This window comes from Muscardinus avellanarius (genome assembly GCF_963383645.1).
Source record: "Muscardinus avellanarius genome assembly, chromosome: 15".
Classification (NCBI taxonomy): Eukaryota; Metazoa; Chordata; class Mammalia; order Rodentia; family Gliridae; genus Muscardinus; species Muscardinus avellanarius.
This window is the reverse complement of record NC_137801.1, coordinates 68,813,261-68,832,480: the sequence shown is the minus strand read 5'-3', so window position 1 is coordinate 68,832,480 and position 19,220 is coordinate 68,813,261. Positions and strand designations below refer to the sequence as shown.

The 19,220-nt window shown below is 42.3% G+C and overlaps 1 protein-coding gene across 1 annotated transcript; it reads left to right on the top strand.

Moving 5' to 3' along the window:
• Positions 1-875: 875 nt before the first annotated feature.
• MOB1A (MOB kinase activator 1A) lies at positions 876-19,012 on the top strand (the record flags this gene model as incomplete). The annotated part of the gene is made up of 5 exons (XM_080711197.1): positions 876-1,038; positions 8,318-8,411; positions 10,806-10,939; positions 15,720-15,883; positions 18,935-19,012. The coding sequence occupies exons 1-5, from the start codon at positions 993-995 to the stop codon at positions 19,010-19,012; spliced, it is 516 nt and encodes a 171-aa protein (XP_080567323.1). The 5' UTR covers positions 876-992.
• Between the last annotated feature and the right edge of the window lie 208 nt (positions 19,013-19,220).

Genomic DNA, 19,220 nt, shown 5'->3' with positions numbered 1-19,220 from the left:
TCTTGAGAATTTTTTTTTCTTTTGTAGTACTGGGGATAGAACCCAGGTGCATTCTATCTCTGAGGTACACCCACAGCCCTATTTTTTATTCTTTACTTTGAAACAGGGTCTCACTAAGTTTCAGAAGGCCTAGCTAAGTAGCTGAGGCTATCTGTGAACCTCAATCCTCCTTTCTCAGCCTCCCAAGTACTGGGATTACAAGCGAGTACCACCATGCCCAGCAAAATATAACATTTTATGTTATATTTTCATGTTTAGTCTCCTGTCATTTACAACTTCTCATTCCATTGTAAAGGTCTGGTCCTTCTAACTTATTACTTCTCTGGTAAATGTAGTGCTTTATTATATTAATAACTTTTTCCATATTTGATTTTTAGTGTTCTCACAATTATTTTTTACTTTTTAAATCTGTACTAGGGATTGAACCCAGGGCCTTGGACACACTAGGCAGGCACTCTGCTACAGAACCATATATTCCCAGTCCTAAAACATTATTTTATTGTGATCATCACCACCCCCTCGCATCCTGTTACTTTTCAGGGAGTGTGTGTGTGTGTGTGTGTGTGTGTGTGTGTGTGTGTGTTTTACTGGGAATTGAACCCAGAGGTATTTTGCCTTTTGCCTCTATAATCTAAACTCCGAACCCTTTTATAAGTTTTTGTTTTGAAACAGGGTCTCACGAAATTGCTGAGGCTGGTCTCAAACCTGAAATCTTCCTGTCTCAGCCTCCCAAGCACTGGGATGACAGGCACGCATCACCACACCTGGCAGGAAGTATTTTTTCATTTCACAGAGCAATTTATATACCTAAAATTACACCATTCTGCTTTTAGTCCTAAAAATTTGTATGGTTTTACTTTTAACCCAACAGCAGTAGCCGCTCTTCTAAAACATTCAAGCCGAAGAAGAATATCCCGGAAGGGTCTCATCAGTATGAACTCTTGAAGCACGCAGAAGCGACGCTGGGCAGTGGGAATCTGCGACAGGCTGTTATGTTGCCAGAGGGCGAGGACCTCAACGAGTGGATTGCCGTTAACAGTAGGTTTTAACAACATTCAGCTTCATTGGTTTATAGAAAGATTCTGCTAAAATCCTGCTACTGAATTTTCTTTTACAGGCATAACTGTCTTAATATAACATTATCCATAAAGAAACATAAACACAAATATATCCAGAACCATTCAGAATACTTAATGGTGGCTTGTGTGCCTGAGTAGGGAGACCTGAAGAAAAATGACGGGTGCTTTGGGGTAACTCCTGAGGACGGTAACACAAAGAGCTGAGGAAGGTCAAGGAGGTCGACAGGTGCACACATCCTCTCAGTGGACCATGAGTGTGTAGGGAATCCTCTGCGCAGCTTTGCCCTGGCTCTCTCAGTGGCCCACATAAACAGAAAAGCTCCTCGCACTCCCTGTGAGCGGTCAGTTTGTTGTGACTTAGGACTAGGCAAAGGAAATTGAAAGGCTGGGAGAAAATGGTGAAATCCAGGAGCTGAAAAACACTGTGTTTAAGAGAATGAGGGCGTGACCTGCGTCAACCCGCTAAGGCTAGACAGCTGAAGGTGAGAGCCTCTCCTTTCCCAGAAGTTGCTACTATGGGAAACGTCGATCGTATCAAAATAGGGAAGCTAGTACAGTGAATCCCGAGCTATCCATTATCCTGCTTCAACAAATATTAGTTTGTGGCCAGTTGTATTTCTATATCCCCTCTCCTTTGAAGCAAGGCTTAGACATGTTGTTTCCTCCATAGGTATTTCAGTGAGTATCTTTATTTTATTTTTTGAAGGCCCCTTAACCCAGGGGCCTTCTACCTCTGTGCTGTACCTCTGGCCCTGTGGTTTTGCTAGGTTGCCGAGAGCCTCACTAGGTTGCCGAGGCTGTCCTTGAACCTGTGATCCTCCTATCTCAGCCTCCCAGGTACTGACTGGGATTACAGGTATGCACCACCACTCCTGCCTCGATGAGTATCTTTAAAAGACAAGAACATCTTTTAAAAAGTAAGACAATACCATTATCCTTTAATGGTATCAAATACCTACTCAGTGTTCACATAATTAAGCTTGGTTTAAGTCAGGATTCAATAAGGCTTATATGTATACTTCTTTCTTTTTTATCATTTTGGTACTGGGAACTGAACCCAGGGGCATTTTACCTCTTGAGCTACCCCTCCAGTCCTTTTTAGTTTTTAAACAGATTCTTGCTAAGTTGTTGAGGCTGGCCTCGAACTTGGCAATCCTTCTGTCTCAGCCTCCCAAGTCCTGGGATTATAGGCATGCGCTACTGTGCGTGGCTGTGTATGTTTCTTAAATCTCTTAATCCACAGGTTTTACCTTATTGCAGTCTTCTTTCCCTGCTTCTTGGTTGTTGAAGAAACCAGGTTGTTTATTTTCTGCAGTATGGATTCTGCTGATTGTACCCCAGGGCGTCCATTATGTTCTGTTTCCTTTCATCTCCTGTGAGTGTCAGATCTAGAGCAGCACCGTCCTGTTGAGCTTTCTTCTGACTGTATCTAAGTGGGTCTGTTTCTGGGCTCTCTCTTCTGTTCCACTGACCTATTTGTTTATTCTTTCACCAGCACTGTATAGTAGGTGTTAAGGTTGGATGGCGTCAATCCTCCTGTTTCATTCTCCTTCAGTATTGGGTTGGCTGCTCAGCTCTTTTGCTGCTTCATAAGCAAACTTTAGTAGTCTTTTTCTTCTTCTTTTCTCTCTCTCTTTTTAATGTGTGTGGTTTTGTGTATTGAGCCTAGGAACATTCTACCACTGAACTGCACCCCCAGCCCTTTTTATTTTTCATTTTGAAAGAGGGTCTTGCTAAGTTTCCAAGGCTGGCCTTACACCAGTAACCTTCCTGTCTCCGCTTCTGAAGTACTAGCAACGTAGGTGTGCACAACCATTCCAGCTTAGAAATAGGTGGTTTTTTTTTTTTTTTTTTTTTTGGTGGTACTGGGAGTGGAACTCAGGGGCTTTTCTACCTCTGGACTATACTCCCAGACCTATTTTATACTTTATTTGGAAACAAGGTCTCACTGACTTGCTGACCGCTTCACTCAGTAGCTGAGGCTGGCTTTGAATCTGTGCGATCCTCCTGTCTCAGCCTCCCACGTGCTGGGATTACAAGTGTGCGCCACCCTGCCCGGCTAGAAATAGTTTTTTGATAACCACAAAATAAGTTGCTGGCATTTTAATTTTAATTGGGTGTAATCTTTTTTTTTTTTTTTTTTTTTTTGGAGGTACTGAGAATGGAACCCAGGGGCATTCTACCTCCAAGCTACACCTCAACCCTATTTTTTATTCTTTATTTTGAAACAGGGTCACACTGAGTTACAAAGATCCTCACTAAGTAGCTGAGGCTGGCCGAACGGCGATCCTCCTGTCTCAGCCTTCCAGGTGCAGGAATTACAGGAGTGCGCCACTAAGCCCGGCTTGGATGTAATCTTTTAAAAAATGTGGTATTATAGCCGGGCGTGGTGGCGCACGCTTGTAATCCCCGCGCTGGGGAGGCTGAGACAGGAGGATCGCGTAGGTTCAAAGCCAGCCTCAGCTACTTAGTGAGGCTCTCAGCAACTTAGTGAGACCCTGTCTCCAAATAAAAGAAAAAAAAATAGGTCTGGGAGTATAGCCCAGAGGTAGAAAGTCTCTGGGTTCCACCTCCAATCCCACCAAAAAAAAAAAAAAAAAAAAGGTGGTATTATCAGTTCTGATATATCATCATTTTCTTGGCCAGTGCTGTTCAGTAAAAATCTAGTGTAAGCTGCTTTATGTAATTTTAAGTTTTCTAGTAGCTACCTTTAAAAACCTTTGTTTTTGTTGTTAAACCACATTCTTACATTCTTGTTATTCAGAGTAAAAAAAAAAAAGGTACAGAACTATGTAGTAAGATATCTTGTGTAAAAAAAGCATTAAGAAACTTGGGGAACAGAAACAAAGTGGTTATCTGTGTGTAACAGGGGACTGGTTGGAATTTAGACTTTTTATTCTATATTTTTATATATTGCTTTGGTATTTGAACCAGGTGAAGTATATATTCAGGAAAACAAACTTTTGTGTATGTGTGTGTGTGTGGTACTGGGGATGGGACGCAGGGGCTTTCCACCCCCAGGCTACACTCCTAGATCCTGTTTATACTTTATTTGGAAACAGGGTTTCACCAAGTTACTGAGAGCCTCACTAAGTAGCTGAGGCTGGCTTCGAACCTGTTTAATCCTCCTGTCTCAGCCTCCCAAGTGCTGAGATTACAATCGTGTGCCACCACGCCCAGCTCAAAAACAAACTTTTTAAACGTCATTTAGATTATCATGTATTATTCCGAAGGCATTTGTTGGCCTTTTTCAGCCTCAGAGTTTTCTTTCAGGCTTACTGCTTTAAGTGAGTAGTTTAGAGCTGGGCATGGCGGTACACGTAGAATCCCAGTACTGGGGAGGCTGAGGCCAGAGGAGCACAGGTTCATGGCCAGCCTCAGCTACTCACAACTTAGTGAGAGCCTGTTTCATAAATAAGAATAAAGCTGGGCGTGGTGGTGCAGGCTTGTCATCTCAGCATTTGGGAGGCTGAGACAGGAGGATCACGGTTCAAGCACAGGCTCAGCTACTTAGTGAAGTCCTTTGTAATTCAGTGAGACCCTGTTTCAAAATAAAGAATAAAAAATAGGGCTGGGGGTATAGCTCAGAGGTAGAATGCCCCTGGATTCCATCCCCAGCATTGCAAAAGAAGAAAGAGAAAGAGAGAAAGAAAGAGTCAGGCAGATGTGGTAGTGCACACTTGTAATTTAAGTATTTGGGAGGCTGAGATAGGAGGATCTGGGTTTGTGGGCCAGCCTCAGCTACTAAGTAAGGCCCTCTGCAACTTAGATCTTGTTTCAAAATAAAGAATAAGCCGGGCGTGGTGGCGCACGCTTGTAATCCCCGCGCTTGGGAGGCAGAGACAGGTGGATCGCGCTGGTTCAAAGCCAGCCGCGCATGCTGGCTTAGGAGACCCTGTTTCCAAATAAAAATGTAAAAATAGGTCTGGAAGTGTAGCCCGGAGGTAGAAGGGCTTCCAGGAACCCCAGTACCACCAAAAAAAAAAAAAAAAGAATAAAAAATTGGGTTGGGGGTGTAGCTCAGAGGTAGAATGCCCCTGGGTTCAATCCCCAGGATCACAAAAATAAATACAGAAACAAAGAAAGAAGGAAGGGAAGGAAGGAAGGAAGGCTGGCTGGGAGTGGTGGCACACACTTGTAATCCCAGTACTAGGGAGGCTGAGACAGGAGGATCCAGGTTCGAATTCAACCTCAGTAGCTTAGTGAGGCTCTTGGCAACATAGTAAGATCCTGTTTCCAAATAAAATATAAAATAGGTCTGGTGGTGTAGCCTGAAAGTAGGTGGCCTCTGCGTTCCATCCGAAGGAAGGAAGGAAGGATGGATGGATGGATAAGCCGGGTGTGGTGGTGCATGCTTGTAATCCCAGCAATCCAGAGGCTGAGACCAGAGGATCACGGTTTGCGGATAGCCTCAGCTAGTTAGTAAGGCCCTTCACAACTTAATGAGACCCTCTTTCAAAATAAAGAATAAAAAATAGGGCAGGGGGTGTAGCTCAGAGATAGAGTGTCCGAGTTCTAACCCCAGACCAGCAAAAAAACAAACAAACAAAAAAAAAAAAAACAGATAGGGCTGGGGTGTAGCTCAGAGGTAGAATGCCCCTGGGTTCAATCCCTGGTGCCGCAAAAAATAAATAAATAAGTGAAATAAAATTTAAAAGGCTGGGAGAATAGGTCAGAAGTAGATTGACTCTGGGGTCAATCCCCAGTACCATGAGGGGAAAAAAAAAAAGCAATTTGGAAAAGCCCTAGTTGATTTTTAGGTATTTCCTTAGACAGAGGACCAAGATAATTTTTAAAACTTTCCAAGTTTTATGTGGTTCTTGTTAAACAGAATTGCACTTCACCCAGTCAGTCATTACTCACCTTTGCCTCTTCCTTTTTTTCCAGAGCTAGCTGAAGTTCCTTTAGTAAGTACCCATGACTACCGTGAGGCTTCCTAACCTTGCCTTTTCTCTAAACTTCCTGGTGTTACTGAAGCCTGGTTTAGAAGCTCATCCCACTGAAAAACCAGTATTGAGAGTGAGTGTTGGGGAGAAAGAAGGCTTTTTTCAGTGGCTGAAGAATAGAGGAGAGAGAGCTTTGCTCATAACTCAGCTTCTTGGCTGCAGGGCTTAAGGGACTACAGATACTTAGATAGAGGGTAGGAGTAATGAAGGAGAGGCTGATGAACGGGAGGGACGTTCCTGTCTTTTCTGGGAATAAGTGGGGCTCTTCCGGGAACTTGGGTGCCACCTCTTGTCACTTCTCTCATGATGTGGTGGTGTTCTGGGACATGGTGCTGATAGGTAAGAGGAGGGGCTAGAGAAAGAAACTAGGTAATACTAGGTCAGGTTTGCCCTATAGTGTAGCTTGAACAAAGCACTTCTCAAGTGTTCATCATGTCCACACTTGTAGAATCTGATCCAAAGGAGACTGACACTATGTGAAGAAAAGATGCCAGGCATTTTCATCTTGTTCAGTCATCTGTCAGACATCTGCAGGCCAGAGAAGAGTCAGTGTTCAGCAAGTGGCCCTCAGGGTCCCCACGGAGTAACTAGGCAACTGTTATCATAATGCATGCATGAGCACGAGGGGTGTGATCTACAGTAAAACTAGTGGGAAGCTACTACGTTGTATTACCCAACTGTGTGACCTCCAAAATTAGTGATTTTTAAGTCAACTAAGAGGATGTGAAGCTAGACAGAGGGTTAGATAGGATTTTCCCTGGTAACACTTGGCACTTACTGGTAGCCTTTGGGTTCCTATTTATCGCTGTCTTTTTGTATGTGTTGTACTGGGGATAGAGCCTGGGGCATTCTACCTCTGAGCTACACCTCTGGCCTGTTTTATTCTTTATTTTGAAGCAGGGCCTCACTAAATTGCTGAGGCTGGCCATGAATTTGCGATCCTCCTGTCTTATCCTCACAGGTACCAGGATTACAAGCATGCACCACCACAACCTAGTTCTATTTATTTCTTTTTTCTTTTCTATTAGCTGGAGATGCGGATTAAGGAACTTGGTCCTGTGTTTTTTATATCCTCAATATGCTGGAGGTCTCAAAGGTTTCTGCTGAATTCAGTGTTTTAAAATGCCTGTTGTGCCGGGCGTGGTGGCGCACGCTTGTAATCCCCGCGCTTGTGAGGCAGAGACAGGATGATCGCGCAGGTTCGAAGCCAGCCATGCGCGCTGGCTTAGGAGACCCTGTTTCCAAATAAAAATGTAAAAATAGGTCTGGGAGTGTAGCCTGGAGGTAGAAGGGCTTCCAGGAACCCCAGTACCACCAAAATAAAATAAAATAAAATGCCTGTTGAAGCCAGGCAGGGTGGCGCATACTTGTAATTCCCGTACTTGGGAGGCTGAGACAGGAGGATCACAGATTCAAGGACAGCCTCAGCAAGTAGTGAGAATCTCATCAACCTCGTGAGACCCTGTATCAGAATAAAAATAAAGTAGAGCTGGGGGTGTAGCTCAGAGGTAGGAGGCCCCTGCGTTCAATCCCCAGTACTACACACCCTCAAAATATGCCTGTTGATACAATTGATACACCTCCTCCCTCACAGCACATTCCATAACATTTTTCTCTTTCCTAATGTGTTGTCTGGTTCTGATTGATAAGTTATTTTTTATTTCCTTCAATACAACCAAATTGTTCTCATTATTTTTCCTCCACTGTCTCCTCAGATATACTTTATCGTCACTTAAAATCAGCAGCAGAACTGGACAAAGTTTTCATCACTAAGTGTTCTCATTATTTCAGTGATGTAATTGTTATCATTAAGTTAAAATGATCCCGTATTTTACTTTCCTATATTCTGGTTTAAAGGCTTGGTATATTAAAAGTTAACTTTTGTCGGGTGTGCCTCTAATCCCAGTAGTTGGAAGGCTGAGACAGGTGGATTGCAGGTTTAAGGCTAGCCTCAGCAACTTAGCGAGACCCCATTTTCAGACTAAAAAGGGGGGGCTAGGGTATAACTTAAAGGTAGAAAGCCCCTGGGTTCAATCCCCAGTTCTAAAAACAAAAAAACAAAAAAACAAAAAACCCAATTAACTTAGTTGTGTGTGGTGGCACACAGTTGTAGGTCCCAGCTACTCAGAAGGCTGAGGCAGGAGGATCACTTGAGCCTGGGCTTAAGTGAAGCCAGCCTGGGCAACATAGAGTCCATGTCATACAAAGAAAAAAAAATTGTTTATTTTCTCAACTGAGAGGCTTGACGTTTTATGTTTACAGACATTTTACACAATCCTGTTTTCTCCTTAGCTGTGGATTTCTTCAACCAGATCAACATGTTATATGGAACTATTACAGAATTCTGCACTGAAGCAAGCTGTCCAGTCATGTCTGCGGGTCCCAGGTACATATGCCACATGTTATATCGGTGTCTGGATTACTTTTGCTTTATTGCTAATTAATATAAATGAATAATAAAAGACTTTTTTTTTTTTTGCGGTACTGGGGATGAAACCCAGGAGCATTCTACCTCCAAGCTATACTCTCAGCCCTATTTTTTATTCTTTATTTTGAAGCAGGGCCTTACTGAGTTGCAAAGGGCTTCAGTAAGTAGCTGAGGCTGTCCAAGAATCCAGTCACCTGTCTCAGCCTCCCAAATGCTGGGATGACAAGCAGGCGCCACCATGCCCAGCTTGAGACTTTTTGTTTTTACCATGTTTGTTTATATAAAGGTAATTCAGTTGTATTAGTGTTTGAATGCTTACCTATGGCTGCTATTATTAAATATTTTGGTATGTAAGTCTTGGTGGTTGATTTTTATACTTTATCTTAGTAAGACTGAATGTTCTATTTTAGGAGTAAAAATATAAAACTTTGAGGCAGAAGCCAGATGTGGTGGTGCATGCTTATAATCCTAGTACTTGGGAGGATGAGACAGGAAGCTCACAGGTTCAAAGCCAGCCTCAGCAACTTGTGAGGCCCTCTCACTTAGTGAGACCCTGTTTCAAAATAAAGAATAAAATAGGGCTGGGGATGTAGCTCAGAGGTAGAAAGCCTCTGGATTCAAACCCTAGTACCACACACACAAAAAAAAAATTAGGCAGGTTTACATTGTCTCATAGAAGTTCTATTTTTCCAATTTGATTAACATTTATGGTTTCTTTTGCTAGCTTAGATATGAATTTCTTGGAATAATTTTTAGTTGACCTTTTAATATATGATTATTATTTTCTTGTGCTGTTTAAATAGTGTTAATAAAAACAGCATATTTTAGAAGTAATTATCTAGCTTAAGGGTGCTAGGTTAAAAAATGTTTTAACTAATAACTTTTTTTTTTTTTTTTTTTTTTTTTGGTGGTACTTGGGTTCCTGGAAGCCCTTCTACCTCTGAGCTACACTCCCAGACCTTTTTTTTTTTTTTTTGGGAAACAGGGTCTCTTAAGCCAGTGTGGCTGGCTTTGAACCTGCGCGATCCTCCTATCTCTGCCTCCCAAGCGTGTGCCACCATGCCTGGTTTAACTAATAAATTTTAAGAATTATTTAAAAAGAATAGTGCCTATTATAGGTACCCTTTGTACCTATAATGTTAAATCAAGGTATGAGCCGGGCGTGGTGGCGCACGCTTGTAATCCCTGCGCTTGGGAGGCAGAGACAGGATCGCGCAGGTTCGAAGCCAGCCGCGCCACTGGCTTAGGAGACCCTGTTTCCAAAGGCTGGCTTTGCTGCCTTATGAAGGATAAAAGATTGTGGTCCTATTTTTATGGCAGTATTATAGAAGGGATGTTGTTACTTTATGTCATGCTTTATTTTGAAAATTGTTTCATTATTATTGTTGTTTTACTGGAGATTGAACCCAAGGGCATTCTATCCCAGAGCTACATCCTACCCCTTTTTATTTTGAAACAGGGTCTTGCTAGGTTGCTATGAGCCTTCCTACGTTGCTGAAGCTGGCCTTAAACTTGTGTTCATTTTTTTCTCAGCCTTCCAATTACCAGCATTACAGGCATGTTTCCACCATGTCTAGCTGAAAACTTTAAAAGAAATTAAAATAGGAAATTTAAACTTATCTATGGGTTGGGCGTATTGGTGCACACGTATAATCCCAGCATTTGGGAGGCTGAGACAAGAGGATCATGGTTCGAAGACACCTTCAGCTACTTAGTGAGGCTCTTTGCAACTCAGTGAGACCCTGTTTCAAAAAAAGAATAAAAAATATAGGGCTGGGGGTGTAGCTCAGAGGTAGATTGACCCTGGGCTTCATCCTAGTACTGCAAAAAAATAAAATAAAATAAAAAAATAAACTCATCTCTGCTCTAATGCTTACATAGTGAAGTATTTTATAAATCTTTTTTATTCTTCTAGCTCAGCAAAAGTGGATCATGAAAAAGTATTTCCTTTACACTCTCTCCAAGAAACAGGAGTTTATATTCTTGGCTCCTCTGATGATAATTTGTAGCCAAGATTCTTAGAATGTAGTGGATCCATCACCTTCTTACCCAGTCCTCAGTGCCATTCTGCCTTACAGACAGGACTGCAGCTCATCATCTTCCCCAGGCCTGTCTTATAAAGCACCCTCTGTGGCTGCCAGCTGGCACGTTGTCTCTCTTTTCTCTTTCAATTATAAGACATGTTTCAGAGTATTCTCTAGGGAACTTCTGTAATCTTCAGTAGAACATTAGATAAGTTAGTGAAGTTGTATATAGTTTCTATTAACAAAACATGAACCTGCTTGGATTGATTACAGGTTAGATATTTGTTAATGTTTTTGAAAACTACCAATAAAACATTTTTCTCTCCAGATACGAATATCATTGGGCAGATGGCACTAATATTAAAAAGCCAATCAAATGTTCTGCACCAAAATACATTGACTATTTGATGACTTGGGTTCAGGATCAACTCGATGATGAGACTCTTTTTCCTTCTAAGATTGGTGAGTTAATGCTGTAGAAATACTTTTTCTTCCGAATGGTACATGTAATGTTCTTAACTTTTTTTTTTACTTTAAAATAACTTAATAGTGCCGGGCGTGGTGGCGCACGCTTGTAATCCCTGCACTTGGGAGGCTGAGACAGGAGGATCGCACGGCTTCGAAGCCAGCCTCAGCTGCTTAGTGAGGCTCTCAGCAACTTAGTGAGACCCTGTTTCCAAATAAATATAAAAAGGTCTGGGAGTACAGTCCGGAGGTAGAAAGCCTCTGGGTTCCACCCCCAGTACCACCAAAAAAAAAAAAAAAAAAAACTTAATAGAGACTGTCACGTTCTTTTCCAGAACGTTTATACCAATGTGTTACTTCTCTTTCATGTTTGTGCTTGCCTGTTCTTCACCCAGTGTTATTACTTTTATGTATTTTTCAACTTGGTTAAGTAAATGTTTGTTTTAATGTTCATTTAAAAATGTTAATGGGCCAGGCTTGGTAGCACACGCTTGTAATCCCCGTGCTTGGGAGGCGGAGACAGGAGGATCGCGCAGGTTCGAAGCCAACCGCGCTGGCGTAAGAGACCCTGTTTCCAACTTAAAAAGTATAAAAATAGGTCTGGGAGCGTAGCCTGGAGGTAGAAGGGTTTCCAGGAACCCCAGTACCACCAAAAAAAAAAAAAGTTAATGAAATTGAACATTTTTTGTTTATTGATCGTTGTGTGTTCTCCGTTTCTGTGAAGATGCTAGCTTTGCCATACACATTGTGTATACTTCTCCCAGGTTGCCTTTTGTCTTGGTTGTTCCTGGGGCACTTTGCTATATACATTATCTTGTCCTATTAATCATTTCCTTTCTGACTTGAGTTTTAATTCAGTGATGAGGAAGTTTTTTCCTATTTCAGATTTTAAAATATTTGTGTCTTCATTTGGTACTTTTGTGGTTTTGTTTTTCCATTTAAATCTTTGGATATTTTCTTCTGAACACTGCCTTCATTTTTTCCCCATACACAAAAGCTAGCCAGTTTGTCTCAATATCACTTGTTAAGTACCCCTGTCTTTTCTCCCTGGTTATCTTATATATACAACAAACTGCCATATATTTTGGGGTCTTTTAATCTCTTTTCTCTCTCTCTCTCTCTCTCTCTCTCTCTCTCTCTCTCTCTCTCTCTCTCTCCCTCCCCCCCCCTCTCTCTCCTCTCTTTTACTGGAAGTTAAACCCAGAATCATTTCTACTACCAAGCTATACCCCCTAGCCCTTTTATATTTTTGTTCTGAAATGGAGTCTCTCTGGGTTGCTGAGAGTCTCACTAAGTTGCTGAGGCTGGCCTTGAACCTGCAGTCTTCTTGTCTCAGCCTCTTAAGTACTGGGATTATTGGTATGTACCACCATGCCTGGCTTCTTTTAATCTCTTATTTGTTCCTATAGGAATTCCACAGTTTTAATTCACATGGTCATGTATCTTTCAGCATTTTGTAGGACTAGTCTCCCTTCCTTTCTCTTCTTTTTCAGAATATTCACAGCTATTCTGGGATATTTGTTCTTCCAAAGAATTTAGAATCATTTTCTCAACGTAAAATAAAAAGATCCTAGATATGATTGCGCCCATATTTTATAGATATAGAGATAGATATAGAGAGTTTTTTTCTTTTTCTTTTTTTTTTTGTGGTAGTGGGCATGGAAACCAGGGGTGTTCTACCTCTGAGCTACACCCCCAGCCCTATTTTTTATTTATTTAGAAACGGCCTCACTGAGTTGCAAATGATGCTGTCCACGAACCGCGATCCTTCTGTCTCAGCCTCCCAAATGCTGGGATTACAAGTGTGCGCCACATGCCCAGCAAGTTTCTATTTTCTTTACTGAGTCTTCCTAGCTAAGGACGAGATAACATTCTTCATTGATTTTTATCTTTGTGTGGGGCACTGTGGACTAACTCAGGGGTGTTTTATCTCTAAGATACATCCCCAGTCCTATTTTATTTTGAAACAAGGTCTTGCTAAATTGCTGAGGCTGTCCTCCAACCTGTGACTCTCCTGACTCAACCTCCCAAGTACTGTGGTAACAGGCATGTGCCACCACACCCAGCCCCTCCATCTCTTCTTTAAAGTGTTCTGGAGCCAGTACAGTGGCCATGCCTGTAACCTCAGTACTTGGGAGGCTGAGGCAGGAGGATCCCAGGTTCAAGATGAGTGCGTGGTAACTTGCTGAGACCCTGTTTAAAAATAAAAAACAAGCCGGGCGTGGTGGCGCACGCTTGTAATCCCCGCGCTTGGGAGGCGGAGACAGGAGGATCGCGCAGGTTCTAAGCCAGCCGTGCTAGCTTAGGAGACCCTGTTTCCAAATAAAAATGCAAAAATAGGTCTGGGAGTGTAGCCCGGAGGTAGAAGGGCTTCCAGGAACCCCAGTACCACCAAAAAAAAAAAACAAACAAAAATAAAAAACAAGCCGGGCGTGTGGCGCATGCATGTAATCCCAGTGCTTGGGAGGCTGAGACAGGAGGATCGCAGGTTCGCAGCCAGCCTCAGCTACTTAGTGAGGCCCTCTGCAACTTAGTGAGACCCTGTTTTTTTTGTGTGTGTGTGGTACTGAGGGTGGAACCCAGAGGCTTTTCTGCCTCCGGGCTACACTCCCAGACCTATTTTATACTTCATTTGGAAACAGGGTCTCACTAAGTTGCTGAGAGCCTCACTAAGTAGCTGAAGCTGGCTTCGAACTTGTGATCCTCCTGTCTCAGCCTCCCAAGCGCGGGGATTATAAGCTTGCGCCACCACACCCAGCGTGAGACCCTGTTTTAAAATAAAGGGTAAAAAACTGGGCTGGGGGGTATTGCTCATCCCTAGTAACACACACACACACACGGTTCTGCTAGAAGAGTATTTTTAATTTGCTCATATTTTGATGAAGATTTTAACATTATTAAAAATGAGATCAGTCCTTGTCGTTTTCAGTTTAAGAGTGTCTATGAGCAAATTATTGTTGGATTCATTCTTACAATCTAAGTAGAGCTTTTTAGGGAACAAAACATTGGATCAAGTCGCTACACCGTCTGTTGCTGCTGCTGGTCACTTTTCCCTTTCTGTTATTAAGCCTTTTGGTTCCTTTCTCACAGATTCTTTATATCTCCTCTGCTTGAATATGTCTGGCTAGTTGACCTTAGAAAGTACTTACGTGAAAACAGATTACCTGCTTGGTCCTTACTAAACTCTCCTATGGGAGAGAAAGTATTCTTTTGACTTCATCCTTTATCGTCATCCAGCAGATAATTTCTGCTGATGTTCTGGAATCCCCCCACCCCATGTTATTAGACTCTTATCTGCGACCTACATTTACTGATTTTTATTGTTATTAGAACCATTTATTATTCATTTTAGCAATATATCTAATTTATTAATATTATTAATAGGATGCCCATTTGTATATTTTGAAAGAGGTGTTTGATTTTTGAAACTTGTCTTTTCAGTGCATGAATATAAGATTCTGCCCAGAGAAATATGCCCATGAGCTCCAGTATATTTGAAAGGTCAAGTTACTCAAATTTAGGGGTAGGGGGCAGGGGGATAACAAATTGGCAAAATATACGGACTGAATTTCAAGCTTTTAAGGACTGGCTAAAGAAGAAATGCAGGGAAAGAGTGTGTTAATAAACCCTTGTTTTTCAAAAGGTTGAAACAAGAGGGTGTTTCAAGAGTACTGCTGTGGATCAGGCATTTAAGGCCACCTAATCTTGGTTGTCTCGGAAGCCAATCTTTCTTAGTGTTTGCTTATTGGAGCCAGTGACAGTTGTATTCTTTCTCCTGTCTCATTTTTTGTTTTGTTTTTTGTGTGTGGGATGGAACCTAGGGGTGTTCTACCTCCAAGCTATACCTCCTGACCTATTTAATATTTTATTTGGAAACAGGGTCTCACTAAGCTGCTGAGGCTGGCTTCGAACCTGCGATTCTTGTGTCGCAGCCTCCCAAGCGTGGGGATTACAAGCGTGCATCACCACTCTGCTTCCTGTCTGTTTTTGAAGAGACTTGATATTGTCAACCTGAATTCACAGGAATGTAACCGGTGTCATTCCCACCTCACTGCTTGGAGTGAGATGTCACCAAACCCCCCATTTCTTTCCTAAAGAGGTGTTTACTTTCTTTGAAAAATGGGGAAGTCTCCTTCCCTTTTTCATGAAGTATGGCTCCCTTTTAAGAAACAGCAAAATGAAAACTGGATTTCTAGAGTAATTCCGAAGATAAAATGCTTCAAAGAGTTCTAAGTTACAGCTAGGATTGGTAGTACACACCTGTAATCAGTACTTGGGAGGCTGAGACAGGAGGATCGCAGGTTCGAAGCTAGCCTCATCAACTTAGTGAAATCCTGTTTCAAAAAAAAAAAAAAAAATAGGGCTGAGAGTATAGCTTGGAGGTAGAATGTCCCTTGGTTCAACCCCAGCACCAAAAGAAGGAAAAAAAGTTCAAATTACAACAAAAGTAATGTTCTGTTTATACTCAAATACTTATTCTTGTATTTAATCTTAGGTAGAAACTCTCAAATAGTAAACAACTAATATTATGTTTATTTGAACTTTGATTCAGCAGCATTTTTTCATAATCTAGTGCCTGTACCTGCTGAGATCTAAGGCAGTCAGAAAAAAAGTGGTATGTGAGGAATACTGAGATTGGGGAGTTTTCCCTTGCCTTCTAGAGAAAAAGCTTGTATGCATTTGTGAGTGTCTTACATGTTGCGGTTGCTTGTGTCAACGCGTGCTGCTATTCAGTTGGATAAATAAAAGACTGATACATGTGTATATCTGATTACAGGTGTCCCCTTTCCCAAGAACTTTATGTCTGTAGCAAAGACCATCCTAAAGCGACTGTTCAGGGTTTATGCCCACATTTATCACCAGCACTTTGATTCTGTGATGCAGTTGCAAGAAGAGGCCCACCTCAACACGTCCTTTAAGCACTTTATTTTCTTTGTTCAGGTAAGTGAGCCATGTTGGTTTCTGCATCTAGTGACTTGGACTTACCTGGAAGGGTAACCTTAATTAAGAGGAGTGTGAGCCAGGTGTGGTGGGCTTGTGATCCCAGCATTTGGGAGGCTGAGACAGAAGGATCCTGGTTCAAGGACATCCTCAGCTACTACTTACTGAGGCCCTTTGCAACTCAGTGAGAACCTGTTTCAAAATGAAGAATAAAAAATAGGGCTGGGGGTGTAGCTTAGAGGTAGAAGGCCATGGGTTCCATCCCCAGTACCGCAAAAAAATGAGAGAGAAGTGTGTTTCGTTTATAGATACAGATCAAGCAGGGTTCTCTGGTACCCTTTTTCTTTCTGCTCATCCCCCCTTCACATTATTTCATTTATTTGAAGCAGCATAAAAAAATATCACCTTATTTTGAGCCTTCTGCCTCGGCTTCTCCAGGTCTTTGGTTAGATGTTCCACTGAGGGCTTGAACTCGGGTTGTCTACCTCTGATCTATACTCCAGCCCAATTTAATTTTTAAAACAGCCCTATTTTATTTTATAAAATAAACAGGGTCTCATGAATTTAGCGAAGGGCTTGCTTAAGTCGCTGAGGCTCGCCTCAGGCCTGTGATCCTCCTGTCTTAGCTTCCAAAGTACTGAAATTACAGGCACGGGCCACCACACCTGGCTCAGAAGTCTTAACTTTCTTTTTTTGTGGCTCTGGGTGTGGAACCCAGGGCATTCGACCTCCGAGCTACACCCCCACCCTATTTTTTATTCTTTATTTTGAAACAGGGTTTCACTAAGTTGTGGAGGGCCTCACTAAGTGGCTGAGGCTACCCTCGAACCACGATCCTCCACTCTCAGCCTCCCGAATGCTGGGATTACAAGCGTGCGCCACCACGCCCGGCTAGAATTGGAACTTTTAAAAATAAAAATCATTCACATTGTTTGAAAAGGAATTGGGACTCCTTTAGCCTGTGTATGTGTGAGGTGTGAGAGTGTGTGTTACCAGGGAATAAACTCAGGGGTATTCTGGCTCTAAACTACACCTCCAGCCACTTTTATTTTTTTATTTTGAAACAGGGTATCGCTAAGTTGCTGAGGCTGGCCTTGAACCTGTGATCCTCTTGTCTCAGTCTCCCAGGTGCTAGGATTACAGGTGTGCGCCACTATACCTAGCTTAGCCTAACTTTAAAGCTGTATAATTCGACATAAAAAATACAAATAGGTCTGTTTAGATAGCATTTTTATGGTAGAAGATCTTGGTACCTTTTTAGTAGATACTGTGTTCTGTGTATAACACAAAAGAAAACATACCATGCTTTTTCTGATCTTCTGAGACTGTTATAGGGCATGTGGGGGGAAAGGGGGAGAGGGAGAGGGAGAGAGAGAGAGAGAGAGAGACAGACAGACAGACAGACTGTCTGTCTGCAAGTAACAAGTCCACTCCCCAGAGGTGGCCACTATCAAAAGCTGTTTGTAGTTTGTCAGATAATTTCTATGTAAATTCAAATATATCTATAATTTTGATTTAAATGTTAAACGTAGTGAAGATCATACTAATACCTACAATTGCTTATTTAATAAGTTCCTTTTGTAAGGAGATGGCGGCGAGGGCTTCTACTGTACTCTCGTAAGACAGAACACTTTTTGACCTAAATGTATACCCTGCAAGCATACACTAAGCAAATAATCCATTCTATGCCATACGCCAGCTGGATGTCCTCTAATTCAATTAAATTCTGACAGTTACCTATCTGGAAGTAGTGTTAGATCCCCACAGGTTGAAAGCTTAGTCCCACAAATCTGTTCCCCATTTAAAATGCCAATCAAAAGTAGTGAGTTGGCCAGGCATGGTGCTGCAAGCCTGTAATCCCAGTACTTGGGAGGCTGAAACGGGAGGATTGTAGATTGCAGGCTGGCCTCAGCATCTTAGTGAGCCACTATTTCAAAATAAAAAATGAAGTAGAGCTGGGAATGCTTCTGGGTTCAACCTCCATTGCCAAAAAAAAAAAAAAAAAATTGAGTTTCACTGGACATGGTGGTGCACACCTATAATCTGAGTACTTAGGAGGCTGAGATAGGAAAACTGCAGATTGGAGGCCAGCCTCAGCAACTTAACGAGACCTTGTTGCAAAATAAAAATAAAAAGTGTTAGAGATATAGTTCAGTGGCAGAATGCCTCTGGGTTCACTCCCAAGTACCAAAAAAAAAGTAATGGGTTGTCATTTCTGACAGCTATAAACCAGGGTTCCTGGGATACACACCTTGAGTTCAGTTAATTTGCTCAAGAGACTCACAGAGCTTGTGGAAACACATCTGCTGATTATTATCAGCAGACGAGGTGCGGGTGAAGGAACACAGAGCTTTCCAGTCCTTTCCAGCCACAACATCATCTGGGAACCTCCACGTGTTTACCTATCCGTCAAGCTAATTGCTGGCATCACTGGTGATGAGCTCACCTTTCCACCCCCCCAGGTGAGGGTGAGGTGGGCTGAAAGTCCCAACACCACTAATCATGCCTGGATTTCTGGAGCCGCATCTTGATGCTCTCCACGGGCCCAGCCACCTCCCAAGCGCACAGGAGTTATTCTTGCTACTCTGCACACTACGGGGATTTTAGGAGCTGCATGTCAGGAAACAGGGAGGGAGGCCACAGGATCACAATAACATGCTTGTGGGTTTTTTTTAGGGGGAGGCACTACTGGGGAAGTACTTGTGTTTTTAAAAAGACAAAGACAATTTGTGTTTTAAAATGTTCATAGCCGGGCGTGGTGGCGCACACTTGGAATCCCGGCGCTTGGGAGGCGGAGACAGGAGGATCCCGCAGGTTCGAAGCCAGCCGCGCTGGCGTAAGAGACCCTGTTTCCAAAAATATATATATAAAATAGGCCTGAGAGTGTAGCCCGGAGGTAGAAGGGCTTCCAGGAACCCCAGTCAAAGTTCCTAGAAATCATTTGATCATTCTTTTGAATTTCAGAAAACCAGGTTTGGGAGTCCTTTCTCAAAAATACATCTAAAGAGTTATAAGTTAGGTCTGTTTTAAAGTTTTCTTCTTTTCTTTCAGGAATTTAATCTGATTGATAGACGTGAGTTGGCTCCTCTTCAGGAATTAATTGAGAAGCTCGGGTCGAAAGACAGATAAATGTTTCTTTTAGAACAAAGTGATCCTCCTGCTTCCCTACTGCTAGAGCTCTCTCGCTGCTGTCTGTTATAAACTAGTGTTACAAACTTTAAGAAAACGGGGTGAAAAGACACCTGTTGTCTGTGTCTGCATAGAAAAGTACCCCAAAGGTAGGCTGGCCTGACAGCTTCAGAGTGAGACTAAGCACAGAGCAAAACTGGAGGCTCGA